The 23,559-nt window shown below is 35.7% G+C and overlaps 1 protein-coding gene across 14 annotated transcripts in view; it reads right to left on the bottom strand.

Annotated features, from left to right (window-relative positions):
- PCNX1 (pecanex 1) overlaps positions 1-23,559 on the bottom strand; it is a 247,314-nt gene that overhangs the window by 179,471 nt on the left and 44,284 nt on the right. For 12 of the 14 annotated variants that reach the window (XM_024739610.1, XM_024739614.1, XM_024739619.1 and 9 more), the window contains exons 4-7: positions 20,483-20,528; positions 19,239-19,328; positions 10,997-12,703; positions 1,282-1,414 (exon numbers count right to left, since the gene is read on the bottom strand). In XM_024739610.1, the coding sequence (XP_024595378.1) occupies positions 1,282-1,414; positions 10,997-12,703; positions 19,239-19,328; positions 20,483-20,528 (1,976 nt within the window). The remainder of the gene's footprint in view (positions 1-1,281; positions 1,415-10,996; positions 12,704-19,238; positions 19,329-20,482; positions 20,529-23,559) is intronic. The other 2 variants (XM_024739621.1, XM_024739622.1) reach the window with 1 other exon arrangement.

Below are 23,559 nucleotides of genomic sequence, written 5' to 3'. Positions count from 1 at the left end.
AAGGCACTCAGAAAAAGATTTCTAGACCAAATGTTTCTTTTCAATGGTTGCTTTCCCATTTTTATATTTTAAATATTGGTTTAACTAATCCACACTGCATTATAAATTATATATTACTGCAGGATTAATTAGGAACATGATCTATGAAAGATGAAGTTCCTGATTGTAATGTAAAACTCAGAAAAACAATCAAGTCTTAAATCCCAAGGGGAATATAAAATAAAGCAGTGATTTAAAGATATAAGGATTTTGCTACTTTCATGAACAAGATTTTAACAAGGGAAGGGATTTATCTCTTCAAACCTACCATGCATTCAACAGCAGTTATTTCACCAAATTTTCTTCCTTTTGAATTTCAAAATGTAGTAAAATAATTTGGGTAATGATGCTTTTGGACACAAGAGATTAATAAAAGCATACGGTATAATAACATACGCACTGCTTAAGCAAGCACATATACTTTCGTCCATATTTGTATTCTTTAAATAAAGCATAAGTCTTTTGAATAGGTTTTTTTATATTTCTAATTCAAGCCATAGGCTCATTAGATTTGACATAATTGAGAATAAAAAAGCTTAAGAATTTCAATTAAAAATTACTCCCAAGATTATAAATAGATGCTTTCCTAATTAGAAATATTGGAAAAATAATTTTTTTTTGTTCAGCATACTATAGAGGTTGAGAAATTCACAATAAATGTACATACAAATATATACATCTGTATATATTCTAAAATTGACCATAAGTTACCAAAAATTAAATATTCTAGTTCCGTGTCATTTACTAGGTCCTGGTGTTTAATTTTCAAGCAATGCAAAATAAAATATGTTATATTTTAGTGAAATAAAATAATCAAACTGGTTTATCGGGCTGACGTCAACAAGCTCACCACTCAGTCCATATTTGTTCATACTGAACACTGTTCAAGGTGTTCGGGAAAGATACTGCATTAATATTACTAATTTGGTGTAGGGAAAAAAATGAAAAGCTGACTTAAGGCCTCTATTTACATTTTTATAACTGCCCTAAAATAATTTTTGTGATTTAAAATTGGCTAAACCAATCTGATCATTTTGTTTAAATAATGCAATATACGACATGCATAATTCAATAAGCTCAGTCACATGCAGAGAAAGCCTAAAGAAGCGTACGGTATAGGAGAGAAACTGGAAGAAAAAAGAAAAACAAAGCTATTTAATAAATGCTTTCTTGAGGCTGACAGAACAAGTTAGAGGTCTGTTACATGCATGCTAAGCTTGGTGGAATTTTAAAATACCATACCTTAGGGGTGATCCGATGAGCAATGTAGGAGGGGTAGGGTTACTCCCTGCATTGTGCCGGCGCCGTACTGCCTGGCGCCTAAATGTGCTGCGTTCACGGCGAAATGACACTGCCTCCTCGCTGGCCTGTGCTGCTGCATTAAGACAGACTTAGGTCAAACAGGAGCCTAGGTCAGAGGCGTAAACAGCAGCTGAGCCTGTCCTCCCCAGATACGACAGATTAACAGTGAACCTATGAAAACCTTTTGGCTCAGTTAGTCAAGTTCCCTCTACTTTGAGGGTGGGAAGTCAGGGACTACACACAATCCTTTTGATTAAAGATAACTGTTTCTTTAAAAATAATGTTTCTGATGTTATCTGGCCTCACCGGCTTCTCTTCAACCTCAATTTTCTATTTTAAGATCTCTGTTGTTTTAAATCTTTTTCTAAAAGTCTTATTTAGTCCCATATTCCTCTACTAGCCCTTGAAGTCCGCCTTCAAAGTACTGTTATGTGTCAGTTCCAACCAACGGTAAAGGGGCATTAATTTCTTCCTTTCATGAAGACAGTAAAAGCAACAGCGATAGTGCCTGTGATGGCGAGGAGTCAGGCAGTAAGTTTGTCTCACACTACCCTGTGCCATAGTTCTGGCAGCATTAAATGCAGCTGCTGCCCTGCTACACTGCACAACTAGCTGTTTAAATGCTCGATTCAAGGTAGCGTGTGTATATGTTAACTGTAGAGTAGTTGGCTACCATCAAACTTTATTCAACTCCGTGCCCTCACACTGGTCCCCTCAACACTAGGAAGCAAATGTCAGCAAAATAGCACCAAAAAAATTAGAAACCCATAGCTTAATCCAAAAGCAATAAAGTACAAACGAAAACCAAATATATAACAATGAGAAAATCGAAACTATGGCTTAATAGAATTACATAAAATTTTATAAAACCGTGACTGATTTGGGTTTCTAAAACAGAACGCAAAATGATGTTTATCCATTTGAATCTAAAACAATTGTTTCCTATAGTGATCTAAATATTTTAAGAATCATTTTGATTTTGCGAAAGGGTATTTTGATACTAAATATGAATAAAGACAAAACAACTTAGTCCAGATGACATTTTTTTTTACAACAAATGAAAATTTCTTTCTTTTCAGCAAGTATGAAATGGATTACAAAATCAACAATGTTGTATTTTGACTTCAGTTCTCTGACAAGTGTTCTTGACGTTTTGAAGGCGTTACTAATTCTCATCATTATTCTGCTTAGCAACAGCCATTTCCATCAATTTAAATGTTGATTTTAATAAAGTATTCTTTCAAATGTTTACACCTTTATCCCTTCCCCAGGCTGCCCCAGTGAACCTTCTTTGTGTAATTAATCCATTATAATTAGGAATATATGGATTACCTCCAGAAGACATGGACTTCTCTATCTTTAGGCAATGTTTTCTTTTATTAAAGGGATGACAAGCACAGAATTATTTCACCCACTTGGCAAGCTTCTGCCGGTAAGAAGTGTAAGTCACAAATAACGGGTCAACAATTTACATTCCTTCTTTCTTTTTCTGCTCATGCACTCCAGTGACATTCTGAAGTTAGACAACTAAATCAGAATTAGGCTTTGGGGCTTTGAATCCAAACCAAACTTGACTCCCGGAGCTAATACTTCTTTTCTTTTCTTTCACCAGTTTTATTGTGATATACTGAAAATTGCTTTAATGTGAAAAGGCTGTTACTTGTGATGTAAAAGCTCATGTATACAAAAATTATATATGACCTGTGAGAACAAATAATGCTGATTAAATGATTATTTAGAACTGTGCTGTCCAACATGGTACCCACTAGCCATATATGGCTATTTAAACTTAAATTAATGAAAATTAAAAGTTCAGTTTACCAGATTCATGACCCATATTTCAAGCGCTCAACAGTTGCATGTGGCCAGATACAGACACTTCCATCACCACAGAAAACTGTATCGTATGGTGCTGATTTAGAGTCAAGGATGCCTGTTTGTCACTGTAACCTACAGAGCATATTGTGTGCTTTGCCTATTCCTGACAACCAAGACCTCAACAAAGGAAACAGTAACCAGCACTGTCACTAAGAAGAAAACATAATATTGGCAAGGCAGTCATTGGATGAAGGATAAAACAAAGCAAACAAGCCACTTGAAAGAAGAAATGAGAAGTTAGATGAATGACTCGTATACCTATTAATGGTTCTCAGACGTCAGTAAGGTTAATTTGGGTTATGAAATTTTAAGTCACTATTTTAAACCTCAATTCAAGACTTATTTTTGAAATTATATTGAAGATTTCTATTCTTTTGTTGTAATAAACTATTGCTCAATTTACAGGTCAATTCACTTCTCTTAAAAACTTTCAAACATTCTTTCTAGTTTTAGATATGTTGTTTCAACCAAAATAACAGAGTAAATTTACCCAGATAGAATTTATAGAGGATAATTTAATCCATAAAATGTACTAAAATTATTCAGAAGGAATAGATGATCACTGAATACTGAGAAGAGGAAGAAGGGACATAGGAAACAGCTTTCTTTACTAGCTTCCTTCTACTGAGGACTTAATGGGGTTAATTTAAAATAAAAGCTAGTTATTCCATAGTATTGGGACAAAAAAACAAAACTACAGTGTCCATTTGTAGTCAAAATGTTCTTTGGCTTCTCCAGAAGGCACTTTTTTTTTTTTTGCTAGTAACATACCACTTACATTTTGTTATCTGCAAAATAACTATTAACATTATTTTCTTAAGAAAATAGTTTTAGAAACATATCAAAAGTTTAGACGTCCATAGAACAACATATTAAAATGGAGTTCTGATTACTGCCCATGTTATCCTCTGTAATATTCAGGGTATAAATAACCAATGATAAAACAATATTCAATGTTTACTAGAGCCACCCGTTTAACAGTAGCTAGGATCACACATTCAGCTGAAAACACTGTGCTATTATTTATGGTCACACAAATAAGATTAAACCATGCCCCCCCGGGAAGGTGCTACTTATATAGAACATTTCCATTTGGAACAGGTTCCAGTGGGGGTCCAGTTCTATTAGAGCCGAGGGGGAAAAAGTGTCTAAAGCTTAAAGATAATTTGCTGTAAGCATGCTCAGTCACATAAGTTATAGCCTTACTTGATGAAAATTCACTTCCACAATCCAACTACAAAAAACTCTTTTTGAATCCTTTAACTTTATAAGAGAAAGAAAACAACAACAACAAAATCTTTTAACTAGGGAACCAGAGAGGAGAGAGAAAACACTTTAAAACCTGGTTTTGAAGTTGATATTGCTTAAAACTCAGTATCCCCTGGCAAAGAATAAAATTAACTAGTATAATAATGAGTATAAAATGCAAACAGTAAAAATTTAGCACTCTAGGTACAACTAAATTTTATGCATGTGTCGGTAAAGGAGAAAAAAAACACAAACATTCAAGTGATTCAAAAACCATGAATGGCAAGACAGATATGAAGCACTTTCAAGGACATATATTTAGACAAATGTGAATTTTTTAACATTTTTTTAAAAATTATAAGAGTCTTGACTTTCTAATTATTTCTTTGTGTCAAAAAGACTTCAAGAGACTGAATTACGATCATAAGTTTAAGAGATAACTTCAGATAATTTACCTCTATTTCTGGAGTAGTGATACAATCATTCAATTAAGTTTAAACATTCTCATGCACAAGGCACAGATATCCAAAGATATTTTAGACAGCTGTGGTCTGATCTATTCCTAAAGACCACAGAGAAAACAAAATACACACCTCCCGCCTAAGGCATTACTTCCCATTTATCTCAACGAATTAAGGAAAATTCTACACATTCTATAGTGAATTATTTTAATGCACTATTTTTTTTTAATATGGGGGTATTAAAACAATAGACTTCCAGTTTGTTTTAGTCTGTTAAAAAACAGGGAAAGCATTAAAGGCACTAATATACTTTCAGGATGACTGGGATGGCACAAAAGAACACAATGTGGTGAGGCAGGAGGTGAGGACTGTTCAATTGTATCTCAAAAGTTGGAAAGTTATGAGCAAAAATACATATAGAAAAAGATGCCACTTAAAAATGATGAGAATCATACAGCTGACTGCTTAGTGAAAGGATTCATATGTAATAAGCTGCTTTCTAGTTGTTACATGTTGCTATGGCTGGCCTCTTGTGATAGCTCAATGGCTTGTAAATGAATTGATAAAAATTTAGACAGAAGACACTGCTCAAGAAAGGTGTTGTTTTCAGAGGGCAGTGCCTATTGTAGGAAAAAAGGAGTAAATTTGGGAAGATCATGAAAATAAAAATGTGTGTTTTGGTACCACAGAAGCAAGCTGTTTAAGCCAACACTTTAAGGAAAAAAGATGAAAGTATAAAACAAATATATACACATTTCAGAAAATTAAAATATAAACATTCCGAAATACACTGAAATATTCTTCAAGGTAAAAATTATTTTACTTAAGAATTAAGTTACTATATGAAGAAATGAACATTCAAATGATTTTGCAAAAAATATTTTAAAGGAAATATTTTAGTCTAGGCATGAAATCCATTTTATCTAAACATCTTTTCCCTTTCTTACTTTCCATGTCCGTGAAGAATGAGGCTAACATCAGCATGCAAAGATTTTGTTCTAATATAGAAACAAATGCTTACAAGCATCATTTTCTGGGAGGCCAAAGAACAAGAATCTGCTGCACAGCTTCTAAGCATTCATTCAATTAAAATAATTTCCGTCTATGAAAACATTTTAAAGGTCTACTCTATTTGACACGTAAACCAACAAACAGTAGCAAACAACAACAAAATTATTAGCTGTATCTTGAGTTAGAGAATTTGCATATCTTTATTGATACTCTCCATAGTCCCAGGCAGTCACACAAATACAGTTGGGTAGACAAAGTTAAATGATACTCTGGAGTCATTGAGGAACAGTTCCTAAAAGATATATAGTTTAAGGATTACTTACTTTCATAGGTGGTTCCTAATCTTTTTGAATCCTTTGTGAATGGTCTGATAGACCCTCTCTCCTGGAAAACTGCACTCAGAAACAATTTTGAATATATTTTCAGGAGATTCACAAAATAAGGGATCATTAGTGAAGAATATATATTTGAAGTGACATATTTGAAAAGGAAAACTTCCTTACAAATGGCATCAGTGTCTTCGTTTTCATAATAAATCTAAAAAGCACTTGACACATGGAAGCTTGTTAGAGTCTGATCATTAACTGTGAGACATGCTTAAACAGTTATTATTACTGTTTCACAATTGAGGAAATTGAGACACAGGTTTAATGGCTTGCCAGACTATCCAGTTAGTAATTAGAGGTGGTATTAAAATGTAACTGTTTGAATCCTTATACAGAACTTTACTGCTGCTAGAAAGAATGGGCTGGTTTTGGGAATTTGATATACAAACCCTTATTTGCCTCATCAATAAAATACCTCTTTTCTTGACACTGCTTTAAGAGAAGATAATTTTTTCAAGTAACTGAAGCATACAAACCTGCTTACTACATCTAATGAGCATTCTTCTATGTGGTTTTATATGTCTAAGCTTTCTTCTCAATATAGACTAAATATAATACAATCTTTCCTTAGTCACATACATTTATTAGTGCGTTATACTGTAATACAGCATTAAGTTATGATACTATGATGTCCTTGAACAAATTAAGATAGTTTGCCCTGGATTTAATGACTCCCCACCATTCTGTTTTTGGCACTGGTGTGTATGGTTATTCCAGCTTCTGTAGAATTAGCAGTGCATTTCTTCTGCTGTCATTATTTTTAGCCTCTACAAGCACCCCTCCCTTTCTACTAATTTTCTTCTTCTCACTTACTATGTTGACTGGGAAAGCAGAAAATTAAGTTTCTTAGAATTTAGAGTCCCTCTATTCAGTAAAATAAAACAGCTTTAATCCACATATTCTTGTCTGTTCAGTGGTCTTTGTCTTTTTTTTTTCAATGATATTTGGGATCAAATTTACATGTACAGTACAAACCCTCATAAACTATTTATCAAGAAGATTTGGCTTTTCTTTAAATAAAGTGATATTCCCTTAAAAAAAGACTATTATCTTTGGTTCCCAACACAAAAATATTATAATAGGATCCTATTTCATGCTTATAAAATAGTGACCCAAGTATTACATTTAAAATAATTTTCTCAAACAGAGGTTCAGAAATTCAGAAAAAAATACAAAGAATAACAGAATGAATATAAACCTTCCTATTCTGGTTGCTCTTTACAGTCTGTTGAATCAGGCAATATATAAGTTTAAGTTACCCAAAAGAAAACAGGATAATTTTCTATCATATATAACTTGTCTGTACTTTTTATTCCTAAAATACTAGTCATAAGTTATTAAAGATATGCTTTATAATTATAAAAGAAAAATTAAATGCAAAAGCAAGAGATCATCAATAGAAAATGTCTTAGCCTGAATATAAAATTTTTCAGCCTAAGCAATCACAGAACATTATTGATGAAATCCAATTTTAACCAAAGTACCAGATCAATGGTGAGACGTCCTATGAAAACAATCATTCGCTATGTGACTCAGTATCAAAAGAAAAGTTATATGACATATTGCTGCCAAGGTAAGATTAAAATCCATATTACCAGATTAGATGTTAATAAAAATATTTTTCTTTTTGGTATTATGTAAGAAATTAGGAATTCAGATTATTTATTTTTACTATTATTGAGTTTCACAATGGCACAATGAGAGTATCTTTAATGTATTTCTGTATCTAATCATTTTCTTGAACTTTAAGGACAGGATACATATGAGTAGCGTAACAGACTGGCCTGTGAAATAGAAACATCAGCACTATTAAGCTGTTACTACGTGCCAGGCACTGTTGTAAGCATTTTACATCTATTAACTCCTTTAGTCCTCATAAAAACCCTATAGGATGGGCAAAGCTGGGGCGAAGTGAGAGTAGCATCGACATACATACACTACCTAATGTAAAACAGATAGCTAGTGGGAAGCAGCAGCATAGCACAGGGAGATTGGCTCGGTGCTTTGCGACCACCTAGATGGGTGGGATAGGGAGGGTGGGAGGGAGGCTCAAGAGGGAGGGGACATGGGGACATATGTGTATGCATGTGGCTGATTCGCTTTGTTGCGCAACAGAAACTAACACGGTATCGCGAAGCAATTATACTCCAATAAAGATCTATTAAAAACAAAAAACAAACCCCTATGGGATAGAAACTACTATCATCTCCATTTTAAGATGAGGAAGCCAAGGCTTAAGAAGGCAAGCAGCTTTCCCAGAGTCACGACTACAATGAGCCCATATACTAACAAGGATGTATGACTCCATGTCACTGTATTAGGTACCTGCTACTTTAGAATATTTTATTTTACTACTTTAAAGTACACTTCCTTAGTTCCATAGTTCCATCCTTCCACAGGACCAACGCCCATTCAGCTTAAAGATAAGACAAAAAGAAATCATCAGAGAGCTCATTAACACATCCAAATTCATTAGGATAAAATCTACTTATGGTTTATGTATAGCCATGTGAATGGTCAAGCAGTATCCTCTGTTGTGCTGACACATTTCAGGAGTAGCGTATGTAAAGCAGAATAGATAGCCAAGAAAAATTTCTCCTAATTATCAAAAAGAAGTAACAATCTAATAAATTTTACAAAGTACTTGGGAGTCTATATAATTTTTAAATAATGAAAACCAAAATATATCCCCTCCCACTACCACCAATCATCCAAAAAGCCAAAACAAGACCCTAATAAAATGTCATGAAAACCAACTAAATATAAATCCAATACATTTAAGCAGTTTAGTTTTGATCTTATTTTTATTCTAAAACACACTGAAGCTCAAAGAAAAATAGCCCCAACAATGCCTTCCTTTGGCAAAAAATGTTTTTTAACAGCCCATAGATGATTACATTTATTCCACTAAAGTGCGTGGAAATTTTTAGTTCATTATTTGTTTCTTATTAACAGTCGATGATTTGTTTTATTTTAAAAAAATAAGAACACAAACAAAAGCTGGAATCTCGAAAAATGAGGGCTCATCTTAGTCAAAGATCAGCACTGAGAAGCAAATAAGACCTTCATATAACTTTTCCTAAAAAACAGAACGCCCCACGTCCCTATGAAAAGGTAATGGCATTTTAAAGACAAAGACATAAGATTTACTATAGCTCTCACACATATTTTAGTATTTACATTTCAACAATATTTAGAACAGCAATATTTTTCTATCGTTGCATATTCACTCTTAAAATTTATTTAAATGACAACTTTAATAAAAATTAAGCTATAATTTAAAACCCAATGGTTTCTTGCATATTGTGAACATATCTGATATGATTTGTGTGAGAAATCACTAAAAGCATTTCAGACCTTTTATAAAAAACAGAATGATACCCACATCAAAGACTTGAGGGAATTTAATTACTATATTGTCACCAAATGATTATAACTTCAGATATAATTAGTTCTCAATATTTAAGTCTGACAGACTAGTTTCCTCCTTAGGTACTAAAGATCTTTTTTTTACATTCCCATTAGAAATTAATCTTTGTTAGAAACTATACCAAAAGAAGAGAATGTTTACCACATTATGGACTTTTAAAACACTGTGGGTGAAATTAGAACTCTTGGAGAGAAAAAGCTTGTTCCTTGTTTCAGAATGTTTGTGCAAACAAAAAACTCAGCTTAACTTTTCATAAAAGACTGAACATTACTACACCAACAGACTATAAACTTTAAAACTAAAGATATAAGCTTTATTAAAGGATATGAGGTGGAGGATAAAAAAGCCACGTGCTAACTAGCAACACAGGACTTCATTCTTCTGATTCTAGTCAAGAATGAGACTCCATAATAACCAAACAGAGTAAGCAAACTATTCTGGGCAGAAGGAAATACCAAGAAACAACTCTGAAATAAACAAAATGGCCAATACACACTGACAATATAAAATCACCTATCAAATTTTGCACAATTCCTCATAAACCTGAAATAAATAAGCTATTACTTTAATCAAAACAGCATCACTGTTATCATAGGGAGCACCATATATCCACTAATGGACAATAAATGTCAATATAAACTATAAACGCTGATTAATAAATTTAATGTGAAGTCACAGAAAAAAAATAAAATGTTTTTAATGCCTAAAACTTGAGTAAGCAAGAAATAAAACCAAAGAGACAGACAAAAAAAGAGCCACAAGTTTTCAAAGTACACAGTCAGAGCTAAAGTAATATTTGGACAAATCTTATATAACAGGTTGAGCGACCTAATTCTGAAAGTTCAGTAGCACACATCGTATAAGAGAGAACTAAAAATGGTTTGGCGCCCTAATAAAATTCTACATTTTGTTGTTGCTATGGCTGTACAAAGGAGGAAGGGGACCAATTTTTTGTTACTCCTGGTAAAACATTAACAGGTGGCAAACGGCTTAGAAAAGGTGAATGCCCTCAAGAACAAACTGACATACTCAAATAATACAACGAAAAAACATTTTCTTGGTGTTCACACCAAAATCTTTTTTAAGATAATCATCTCCCTCTTCATGGAAAGAAAGTTTATTTTAACAACACAGTGCAAGAGGGGCTATTAACACAAAATACACTCTAAATTGGCACTCCAATCAATAGCACCAAAAATTACAGTGACTCCTGGGTAAATCTCTTCCTGCAATTTACTTACCTCCACTGACTGCGTCTTGCTCTTCGCCTTCAGGAAATGCAACCTGGCTTGGCAAGCTATTCCTAGATCGAGTGACTGTCTCTAACTGGGAAGCCCGTCCCAATAAAGATAGCTCATCTAGCACCTCTCCCTCTTTGGCCTCGAGGTCTGATTTTGAAGTGGTTAAGGGTTCTATGCTTTCGGGTGCCATGAGCCTAGTGGAGTCATTCAAACACGCTACTGTGCCGCTGTCCAGGCTCAACACTCGGGCCCGAGTCTTGGCACTATTTGTGCTGGAAGTCCGCCGCGCTGTCCGCTTTTTGCCAGTTCCTTCAGGGCCCAGATGGGCTTTGTGTGCGTGCTCAGGGTCGGTGCCCCTCTCCTTAGGGGCGTGTTTGGTCTTTAGGGCGCTGTATCTGCCCTCGGGAGACTGACATGAATGAGAAGTGGTGCTAGAAGAGCTGTCACTGCCGAACTGGTGAGCAGACTGAACGCTTGACGCTCGGCTCAAGTCACTTTGGTCACTGGAGTCCTCATCGTGACAGAATATAGCACTATGGGGCTTGGTAGCAGAAATACCTCGAAAGGACACATAGTCCCTATGCCGACTTGAATCAAAACTGCTAGCCCGTTTTTTTCCTGTCCGTCTCCTGCCTGACTTATGGCCAGAGGCTGTCCGGTGGATTAAGCTAGAGGATTTAGGTCGTACATCCCCTTCCTTTTGCTTTCCACCAACATCTTTACCAACTTTTGAATCCACTGAAACAGCTGGCTTATCACTCTCCTCCTCTTTGTTTTCAGCAGTTTTCCCAAGTGGTGTGTCCCCCTGTGAAGTGAATTCATTTGCATGGGGGTTTTTATTGGCTTCTTCAGATGCAGAGGTGCTGAGACCTTTCTGATTGTGCATATCATCAGAGCTATTAGAATGCCTGGCTTCTTGAACCCCACTATTCGTACTCACTTCCAAGGCAGTTTTTTCACTGCTAGTCCTTTTGTCGCTCGCACAGCTACTCTTGTCCTCTGGCTCAGCGCAGCACTCTTTCTTCTGACCAGTGTTCTTTCCCACTTGGAGAGACTCCTCGTGCTCTGACAAGATGCTCTCTATGTGAGTGGAGCTGGTCTGCTCGCTCTTGTAGCTGCTGACGGTGCTGTGAGTGTCCCGGTCCGTACCACTGCAGTAGCTCTCTGTTGAGCCACTACTGCGCGTGCTCAGACTCCGCAAGCTGTCCATGCTTTTGTCTGCTTTCAAGGGTTTGCTCTTCCCACTTTTGGTAGGTGGCTGAGAATTACTGTTCTTCAGCTCACCAACAAGCTGAAATTCCCCAGATAAACAAGAATTTTCCACCAAGGATTCTTTGGATCCAGAATGAGGCTTGGAAGATTCTAACTCACTAACAGGATCTAACCCACGTCTTTGCTGATACAGAGGGAAGTCATTCAGTGAAGTATCTGGAAAAGCCACAGCGGAGCTAGAAGTCCGTGGTACACCTCGCGGCCGGTGATCTTTCCTGTAAGAGTGTGAATGTAAAGGGACAAGAGATGCTACTTCTGTGTCACAGGCACTGGACAGAGACTGCTCGATGTGGTGGTGGTGGCTGTGACTTGGCAGGCTCACTTTGTCACTGAAGTCTCTTGGTAAGTCCTGTCCACATGAGGATAAGGACGGCTGAATGGAGATGAAGGAATCATTGGAGACCAAACGGAAGAGCTTCCGATCAGTTGCCAAATCTGTTTCAAACATATATTTGGAAATGTTAACACAAATCTACGATCTGTTTTTCTACTGTTTAACAATGGAAAGAATTCACAGTGTACCATAAAAGTATAAACAATTTCTCAAGTAGCTTACTGAATAACAGTTGACCAGTTATTCCAAAGGGCTGGTTTTACTTCACTGCGGTACAAAGAAAGCATTCTACTAACGGAATGAACTCAATTTCCAAATCTTCAACTGGCTTCAGAAAAAGGTCTATAGATTATTAACAATAAAATAAGAAGCAACGAAGGATTATACTTAAAATGAACCTGGATTTCTGTGCGAGTTCTGTCCCTAACTTACTAACTAGGTAACCTTGGGTTACCTTTCTAAGCCTCTGTTTCCTCATCTGTAAAATGTGATATCAATCTCAGTACCATGGAATAACTTAATATTGAGTTAATAATATAACGTTGCTTAGCACAATGTATGGTAGCTATCATTATTTTGCCTTGCAAAATTAAAAATCTTTAAAAAAAACTAATATAATTGCTTTACAAATCCACAAAAACCTAGAGTAATCAGAAACAAACAAAAAAATCAAGAGGCTGACCAATGCACAGACAAGATATGATATAAGATATGTTACTGTTCACAGGGGTTGAAAAAAATTAAAACAATAATTACAGGGCAAAATACTACATTTTATCTTTCACCACGGATGCAACAATTACAAAATGCTTCATGAAAAAAATACATATCCCCTCCTATATCTGTAAGACTATTCCTTCAGTTCTCCATTTGGGGCAGTGATTAGTGACTTGAGTTATCATATATACTATATATATAAATATAGATATAAATATAAATAAACCCATCTACCCACCTACCTACATAGTAATTTATCTTGAAATATAGCTTGACAACCGAACTGTACAATAGCTGATTTTTTATATACCTTTTGACAGATAAGGATGGTTGAATCTGCTGTTAGCTCAATAAAATGAAATATTATTGTCTTATTTATCATAACTAGATAGGAATAATACAATAACAGATTCTATAATAAGTTAGACTCTTCCCAGTAGTTACCTTAAATAATAAAAGCATACATTTTCCCTTAAGATTAATATAAAATAAAAATGAACTACTAGAAATATTTATGTACTTTAAAAAATCTAAATGTAGATTAGATCTAAGTAATTAAAAACTTAGAGGTACCCTCTAGAATGTACCATATAAATTGTGATTTATAAATGACATATTAGGTTTTATCTTATGTTTTAAAGTCTTCAAGATAAGTGAAACCAATGTTCTTTTCATTTGTCCAAAACTGTGCCACTGTACTTGGGTTCTTATATTCTCTAAAAACCCAAATTTAAAAATTAGTACTGTATTTACTTTGCTGTAGTATTAATTTATAATGTTATTTCTAAAAACTCTCTATATCCCTAATAAGCAATTATGGGATGGTATAATAGTCACATTTCAAGGATATGAATTTCATAAAACAAAAACTTAACTGAGTAAGTAATTGAAAATCACTAATTCTAAAATACAACAAAAGACTTTTTAAAAAATACTAATGATCAAAACTAACTCCTTTCCAAGACATTAATAAAGCAGAAATTTAAATTTTTCATTTTAAAAGACGCAGCCAAACTTGCTTTAATACATGTGTTCTTTTCAGTGTTGCTAAATAAATATACCATAATAAGTTTGACTTTGTCAGGAAGAACTTTAAGTGGTTTTAGGAAACTTCCAAGTAAACATGTCTTCTTAGACATTTTTCTTACTGGTAGCAATACCGTCAAAGACAGGCTCAAATCAACCCAGAGAGATACTATTTTTCATCTAATTAAACTTTTTTCCAGTGACAGCTACCAGTAGTGTTCGGGATAAGAAAAGCATCTCACATACTGCTCATGGTGGTGCAAACTAGTGCAACCAACCTTCTGCAAAGCAATTTAGCGACGTTGCCAAAAGCCTTCAAAAATATACTCACCCTTTGATCACTAACTATTTCTAGAAATTTTTACTAAAGGATAAAAATCATATATGTGAATAAGGTTTTAGAAAAAGGTAGTTCGTCTCAGGTTGTTATGAAACTCCTTAAAACACAGAACTATAAAAATGTCCAATAAAATGAGGCTGAATAAATTACATTGTCTAGTAATAACACCATGCAGGCACTACAAAATGTTTTCAAAGATTATGTAATATGAGAAAATACTTAGAGTGAAAAAGATGGCACTATATAAAAAATATGACTCCAGTCTGTAAGAGTTAAAGAGAATACTAAGGGTATATATACGTATGTTTGTAGGAATGTGAAAAGTAATATACCATATTTAGTCATAAAAAGGAATAAAGTCCTGACACGTGCTATAGCATGCAAAGTGAAAGAAGCCAGACACAAAAAGCCGCATATTACAAAATTCCATTTATATGAAATGTCCAAAATAGGTAAATGCATAGCAACAGAAAGTAGATTAGTGGTTGCCAGGGGATGGTTGAAGGAGGAAATGGGGAGTATAATGGTTATGGGTTTCTTTTGGGTGTGATGCAAATGTTCTGGAGTTGGATAGTGGTCATGGGTACCCAAATCTGTGAATATACTAAAAACCACTGAATTGTATACTTAGCAGGGTGAATTTTATGGTATGTAAACTATATCACAATAAAAAATAAGGAAAAAAGTGACACGAAAAAATATTAACAACAGTTATCTCGATGGCAGAAGTGTAAATTATCTTCTTCCTCACACTTTAACTGTATTTTCTAGAACATACTACTTTTATAAACAAAAATCATTATCTTCCTCCTCTCTTCTAGATCATCCCCATCAATTATAAAAAACAAGCCATTATTTCTCTTGCATTCTTAGAAATTCCAAATCTCCTCCTTTGTCCTCACTTCCCCTGCAAGCTATCACCTTCTACCTCTGATCTCCTTTACAAAAATTCACCAAAAAGTAGTCTATATTCACTGTTTTCAATTCACCTCCTCTGCCACGTATTCTAGTCCCACCCCATTAAGAAGCTTATCAAGGTCACCAACAACCTCTACGCTCAGTCCAATGGTCAAGTCTCAGTCTCATATAACTTGGCCTATCAGCAACATTTGACAAAGGTGATCACTGTACTCTCCTTGAAATGTGGGGATACACACCTCTACCTCACCAGTTGTTCCAGTTCAGTCTCCTGGATTTATTAGACTGCAGTGGCTCAGAGCTCAACAGCTGGAACTCTTCATTCTTCTATCTATACTTTCTCTTTTGTAGGTCTCATCCAATTTTCTGGCCCCATAATAACTGAAGTTCAGAAATACGTGTAACTAGTTCCTGCATCTTCTACCCAGCCCCGGTACTATACAGCGATGGACTAGAGTTCTGATCTTGGGTAGGGAAGACATGAGTGAGGCTGGGGAGGGAAACTGTAGATAACCCCTTCTTAGAAAACATAGAGGACACATCCCCACAACCTCAGTTTTCTCCCAATCATCCTGAATCATGTTGATAAAGTGAGTGCCAACTAGTCAACTCACTGCTAACTAACAACTAACTAAAGGTCACTGTCCTGTAAATCCAAACCAGTCAGAGAGCCAGAAGAGCCCCCGCTGATATTTAAGCCAGAATGAGCGACAGCCACTAGGTGGTGCCTAACCGTAGCCAAGATCTACAAGGATCTGGCTCAGGGAGCCCGGCTGCCTCAACCCCAGGCCAGCTAACCGTACAGGCTTTCCCTGTTAGTTCATGAATTTCATGTTAACCCAACCCCACATTTGACATAACTGAATTTTTAATATTTATACACTGAAAACTCCTAAATTTAAAACCTCAACCCAGATTTCTTACCCGAAATCCGAACCTATCTAATTATCTACCAATTACTGCTGCTTAAAAGTCTAACAGCAACTCATACCTGATATGCCCAAACTGAACTGCCTCTCTTGCCCTCCACCATGCTCTCCCCACTCCTAAATCTGCTCCTTCTCAGTCTTCCCCCTTTCAGTTAATGGAGACTCCATCCTCCTCATTATTTAACCCCAAAATCTTAGAGTCACCTATGACTGCTATTTCTCTCACACGGTATTTCCAAATCCATCCACATATCTCTCATTGACATCTGCCACACAGTCAGACCACTTCTCACTACCCTGATCTGTGCCCCGATTACTGCAATAATCTGCTAACTGAGCTCCCTGCAACAGCCTTTGCCCTTTTAATATACTCTCAACACAGGAGCCAGAACAACTGTTAAAATGTAACACAGATGATGACACTTCTCTGCTCAAAACCCTAGATAGCAGTTCATCATCTCACTGGAAATTAAAAGCAAAATCTTCAAAATGGCTTACAAGACTGTAATTTGGCCTCACTTACTCTGTACCAGCCCCACTATTTCTCAAACCTGACAGGCATGTTCCTGCGTTAGGACTTTTGCCTGTGCTGCTACCTCTGCACAGAGGCCGCCTTCCTCCCAAGTACCCCGACAGCTCGCTCCTTCACCTCCTTCAGGTCTTTGTGCTTAGCCAGGTTTTCCCTCAACCGTTCTATTTAAACCTACGATGGCCAGAGCCCCCAGCACGCCCTATCCTCTGTCTCTATTACTACATCTATATTTGATTTATAATAGTATGTTTCCGTACTAGTAGTATGGAAGCCATAAGGGTAGAAATTTTTGTCTGTTCACCCATTATTTCTAGTACTTAGACTGGTACCAGGCACATATGAGTACTCAATAATAATTGTTAAATGTGAAATACGTGTGAAAATGTTACATGATGAAAGCAAGTTATAAAATTATGTAAAAGTAGTATTGCATAGTGATTAAAATTAGGATTTAGAACTCGATTTGAACTACAGAACTGCCACTTTGCAGATGGGTGACTTTGGGCAAGTTTCTTGTAACTTTGCTCTAAGCTATGATACACTCATCTGTAAAGTGAAAATAATAACCGTATTAACTTCAAATGCTTGTCGTGAAGATTAACTGGGTGAATGCATATAAAGTGCTTAGAAAAAGACCTAAACCAGGGTTTGATAAACTAAGGCCTGCAGAGCCAAAGAGGCCCTCTGCCTGTTTGTAAGTAAAGTTTTAGTGTAACACAGACATTCCCACCCATTTATACGTTGCTTACGGCCTCTTTCACTCTACAATGGCAGAGCTGAGTGGCTGCAGGAGAGACCACGTGGCCAACAAAGCTTTACAGAGGAAGTGTGCTGACCCTCCACAGGGCAACGGTATGCACTCAGTTACTGTCAAGCACCATTATCTATGTCAATATGTATCTGCCAGGGTAGATTTATAGGAATATAACTCCCAACGTACTTGCACAAGGTACTTTCCAGAGGAAAATAAAGAGACCTATGACCCATAATGGTAGTGGCACTAGCCCCTCTAAGATCACTATCCAGTTTCTGAGACACTAATGATTACATATTATAGAAAGGAATACTGTAATTCTCAAAGAGATGAATTCACCTTTCCTTTTTATAAGAAAATAGCTTCCATACCATATAGTATGTTTAAAAGTATTTTTAAGGGGAGAGGGGTAGGTTGTGAGGGGTGGTCCACAGAAGCAAACAGTGACGAGGTACTGTAATTCCAAAAAAGCAGCTACAGTGATAAACCTAGAATGCTAAGCACCAGGAACAAAACATACTTGCAAGAATTAAACCTGGGTAAAACATTAAATTCATGGGGAAATGTCACAATTCAGTGATCCATTTGTAACTTCAGAAGTAAGTTTCATAATTCAGTACAGGAAATTTATCACCTTGCCTGCCTACCAAACATCACCCATAAGCTAATAAAAACAACAGGCTGGAAACAGGGAGACAGGTTTCTAATCCAATTTTGGCTCACTGATTATATAACCTAGGATAATCTCCACTTGAAATGGGTATGACATATCCATTCTTTTATGTCTGAAAATTAAAAACCAAACTTGAAAATGTGGCAGTTCTTAAAAAAAAAAAAGGAACTCTATAAAATCCAAAATACTCATTTATAATGGAGTTGTATAAGGAGAAAAAAAAATCACTTAAAACCAAAATTTCTATTAAAGATTAAAAATCTGCTACAGGAAGGCACCAAGCTGGAAGCAGACAGTTTCTCAGTAAGTCCAGCAGCAAGTTATTTCTCTGTGAAAACACATTGTTGTTTCTGCAGTTGGGCAACATATACAGTAGTTGGCATTTAGACGTCATACTGAATGGAAGAGAACAGTTTTACATACTAGGTTATCACTAAGCTAAGCAAGATGCTCTGACCAATTAAAGGAATAGCAGATTCTTATCTCCCATCTGACATTCGTTCTGGGGCATATGCTCATAAAGTTTCCCTGTTTACTTGGCAGAACATGTGTAGCTGAATTCCAGAAAGCTGTAAGTACTTATAACACTGTGTTACTGTTATGCTAGCAAATCATTTTATTTTAATGTTTCTAAAAAATACCATATTAAGTTATTATAAACTTCTGCCAAAATATGAGCAGCACATTCCACAAACTCACCCTGGTCACCATAATACATAAGGGCATCATGAAGTAAAATGTTCTTACCCTGTTCTTCACTTCCTTCCTTACAAAGACTAGAGCTCTGGCCCAGACTTAAACTGATATCATCAGAAGTCTTAGCGGTGTCTGTATCTCCTACAAAGTGAAGAGAGACCCATGAAGACATTATATGAAAAGTAAAGGCCGTACAGGGTGGCATAACAAGGAAGGACATGAGGGAGTACAGTAGATACGTATTAACTAAAGCAGTTTTTGTATCAAGGGTTACAATGATGGGAGATGAATTAAACTAACAGGAAGTATCGTGGACTGTCAGCTCACATAATTATTCTCATAGTGCTACAAACCAAATACGGAAAGCTTCATAATATTAGCTAATACAACTACTTCTTTCAAAAGAAGTTTTAAAAAGGAAATGCAAATCATGTAATAACAAGTTGAAACAACATAAAATCCCCTTCCAGGGAAAATTAGAGAGTTATAAAATTATAGGGCAAAAATAATAATGAATTTATCTGAAATAGATGTATTGAATAAAAGGGATATATAAGATGTACAGGAAAGAAACTTTTTTTTAGTGTCTTATTCCTGCCCAATTTAAAGGTTTCACATTAAATTAGTTTTCTATGAACCTCATCAAAACCCATGAAAATATTTTCCCTCAAGGCAAAGAAGTTTCTTAAAGATCAAAATTTATAATTCATACAATGTAATGCAAATGGTCAAATACTTTTATGAAATTTGGATGATGAAAGGAGACCACAATTTAAATCAATTAATCTTTAATATAAGATACATAATTTTGGGCTTCCCTGGTGATGCAGTGGTTAAGAATCTGCTTGCCGTTGCAGGGGACACAGGTTCGAGCCCTGGTCCGGGAAGATCCCACATGCCGCGGAGCAACTAAACCCGTGCACCACAACTACTGAGCCTGCGCTCTAGAGCCCATGAGCCACAACTACTGAAGCCCGCACGCCTAGAGCCCGTGCTCCACAACAAGAGAAGCCACCACAATGAGAAGCCCACGCACCGCATCACAGAGTAGCCCCCACTCGCCGCAACTAGAGAAAGCCCACGCAAAGCAATGAAGAGCCAATGCAGCCAAAAATAAATTCATTAAATAAATAAATTTTTTTAAAGTTTACCATAAAAAAGATACATAATTTTATCCACAAAATAATTTCAAAAATAATTTTTCATTACACGTAAATATATGATACAGTTATCTTTACTAGAGACAAAAAAGAAATGGAAAGTCAGAGGTAACTTTCGGGTTAGTTCACACCTACCTTTAATAGTTGTTGCTGTTCCAAGACGAGAGGAACCAGATCCAATCTGAAAATATGACATGAAGTAAACGAAATGCTAGCTATGCCATCGGCACAGACTAGCAAGATTATCAAATGAAATTATGTTATCAAAACATGTTATCAGTCACTTTCACCAAAAGGCCATGATATATCAGAGCCGCACTCCCTGTCTGCTGTGGCGCATGCTGCGCATCTAGTACAGATGTGCTGAGACACTGAATCCCTCTGCGTACTCAGGACTGATGGAGCCCCCAGAGCAAGAGTCTCCAACCTCGAACAATCTGTGCCAAACGGTCATTGTCATTTTTATATTGTATCATGACATGTTCAAGTTATAAACAAAAGCAAAACTAGGTGTTAAGTCTACCTGAAATAAATTTAGACTTATCAGGGCATATAAAGGGAAAGTTTGGAGGACATAACATACTAACAAAGAGCAACCTAAATCTTACTTTCAAATTGTTAGTAAATCAGTATGTTCTTTCCTGAGTTTCAGACAGAAAGTAAGTACTTCTTTGTAGGCTGCTATAACATATTTTTAAAGAATAAAAAAAAACTAAGGCATCTAAGAAAAAGGAATTTTTAGCACAAACTCTATAAACAGAACACTAAAATCTGCGGAGCTTTTAGGGCTTATATTCAAGATGGTATAAGACGTCCCTAAAATTTCATAACCATCAATTATTATACTACCATAAAAATCATAGAAACATATACCAAAAATTCCATGAACACATTAAGGAAACCAAATATAACATGACAGTTCCTAAATCAACAAGTCTGAGTAACTCTTTTTATAACCTGCTTTCAAGGGATTCAAGAAGAAAATAGTCAAGCAAATTTAACACCTTACGCTGAAATCAAGAACATTCATGTAATACTCATATTTTGCCAAATCTTTTCTTTCATTGATTCAACTGAAGTACACAATGAGAAATCTGGTCAAAATATAGGTTAATACTGACTTTGAAGGGGCATGAGGGACTTTCTTGGTCTATGTATGGGGGGGATAAATACAGAAAAGCATGAAGAATAAAACATAACCACCCATTGTATCTGTTAAGATTGCTTTTGTCACCAAGTAATAGAACTCAACTAATTAGGTGACTTAAAGAAATAGTTTTATTATGTTTGTCACCTAAGTTTGGAGCTGGTTTAATAGCATTTGTTCAGCAGCTCAATAATATTAGGGCCCTGGACGGCAGAGCCTAATTGTCTAATTGTCTGGACGGCAATTAAATGGGTGTACACATATGTAACAATCTACTGAGCCATACACTTAATAAGTGTATACTACGCTGTATAAAAGTTATATGTCAGTGAAAAAGTAAGTAAAAATAAGCATACACATACAGGTTAAAACTACTAATAAATTCTTATGTAGCCAATAAAAAAAACGAGCTTTGCAATATTTTTTGAACTGTTTATTAAGTTTGATTCTCCTGATTCTTCCTAATTTCTGCTTTCAATTAGCCATAAAAAGCACTGCAACTAGACAGAAAGAAAAAGGCCAAAAAGCATTTTACTGCAAGAGTTTCATTCTTCTCACACCTGCTAAACAAGTTATAAAACTAACATATGTTATTTACCTACTAGAATAATAAACATGTAACTTCCTAGACAGAAGTTTAAAAACAAGTAAGCAAACAAAAAACACCATTTCATGCCACCCTTCTAAGAATTTAAACTTAAAAAAAAATGTTTCTTGAATATGCGTACGGTAGTCATTTGCTCACAATCTCAAAGTGTTCTCTTTTTCTTTCCTTAACAAGCTTCCCATTTTGTTCAAATGTTGGGCATATTATCTTCTGACTTATGAGAAGAGGGCCCAGACTCTGACCTAGGTGTGTGCTCTAGTTCTGCTCAATGAATGTATGGGAGTCTGCTGGAGGGCTTTGAGGAAAGACCTTTTCATGTCTGAGAAGATGATGAGCGAGGACAACTCTGCCCCACACTGTCACCTGCTTCTTAACTTTTCAACAGGATCATAATTGAAGCTGCTGTGCTCATCCTGCAACTCTAAGGAAAAGCCAAAAGAACTAGGGAAATTCCAACCCAGAGCCCTAATATTACTGAGCTGCTGAACAAATGCTATTAAACCAGCTCCAAACTTAGGTGACAAACATAAAACTATTTCTTTAAGTCACCTAATTAGTTGAGTTCTATTACTTGGTGACAAAAGCAATCTTAACAGATACAATGGGTGGTTATATTTTATTCTTCCCGCTTTTCTGTATTATTTAAAATTTATCCCCCCCCCCAAATATAATGGAGTTGTGACTGTTCACACATGAAACAATAAGGGATTGAAAATATAAACCACAATGCATACAAATAAAAGAATGCAATACAGTCCCCAAAATGTCACTGCAGAAAAACACTTAATAATATTAACATTCATGATATAGTCAGTAAAGAGAATCAAGTTCCAAAGAACAGCACACTAAAATCCCTCTTTGTTTAAAAAGTGTTTTTGATTATGACATTACAGATGATTTTTATTTTCTTCTTGTTATTTGCTAACTTTCTAAAAATAAACACATTCAGAAAAGGAAAAAATTAAGAAAAAAATGATATCTTCATACACTTAGAGGTAAAGTTTTTACTTAATAGGTTTGCACAAACTAAGATGGTCCAGTGTTTCTTCTCTTTGATAAGTGCCAAAGGAAAGTCCAGGAAGGATTATGGATGTCAGAGAAGAAAAACTACTTCCAACTAAAGAGCAATCAGGCAAGGCCACCTCCTCCATGAAGCCTTGCCCCTCTCTCTAGCTGGAAACAATTACCTTCTCCTCTGAAATCTATAGCCCCTTTTCTGTACCATTCCTATGGCAACTATTACTTTGTATCTTGTACTTACACTTACTTGGTAACATATATTTATAACTTCAGTTACTTATAGACATCTACTAGGAAATTGCAAACTCTTTGAGGGTTAAGACCCACTCCACATCCCGGACAAACAAAATGCCTTAAATACCATCAGGCACTAAAATATTTTAAGGAAGGTAAGTGATAAAAGGGAAGAGAGGGACAGGGCCGGGGTGGGAATGGAGA

The sequence above is a fragment of the Neophocaena asiaeorientalis genome, unplaced genomic scaffold (genome assembly GCF_003031525.2).
Source record: "Neophocaena asiaeorientalis asiaeorientalis breed wild unplaced genomic scaffold, Neophocaena_asiaeorientalis_V1.1 scaffold348, whole genome shotgun sequence".
Classification (NCBI taxonomy): Eukaryota; Metazoa; Chordata; class Mammalia; order Artiodactyla; family Phocoenidae; genus Neophocaena; species Neophocaena asiaeorientalis.
This window is presented reverse-complemented; position numbering and strand designations above follow the sequence as displayed.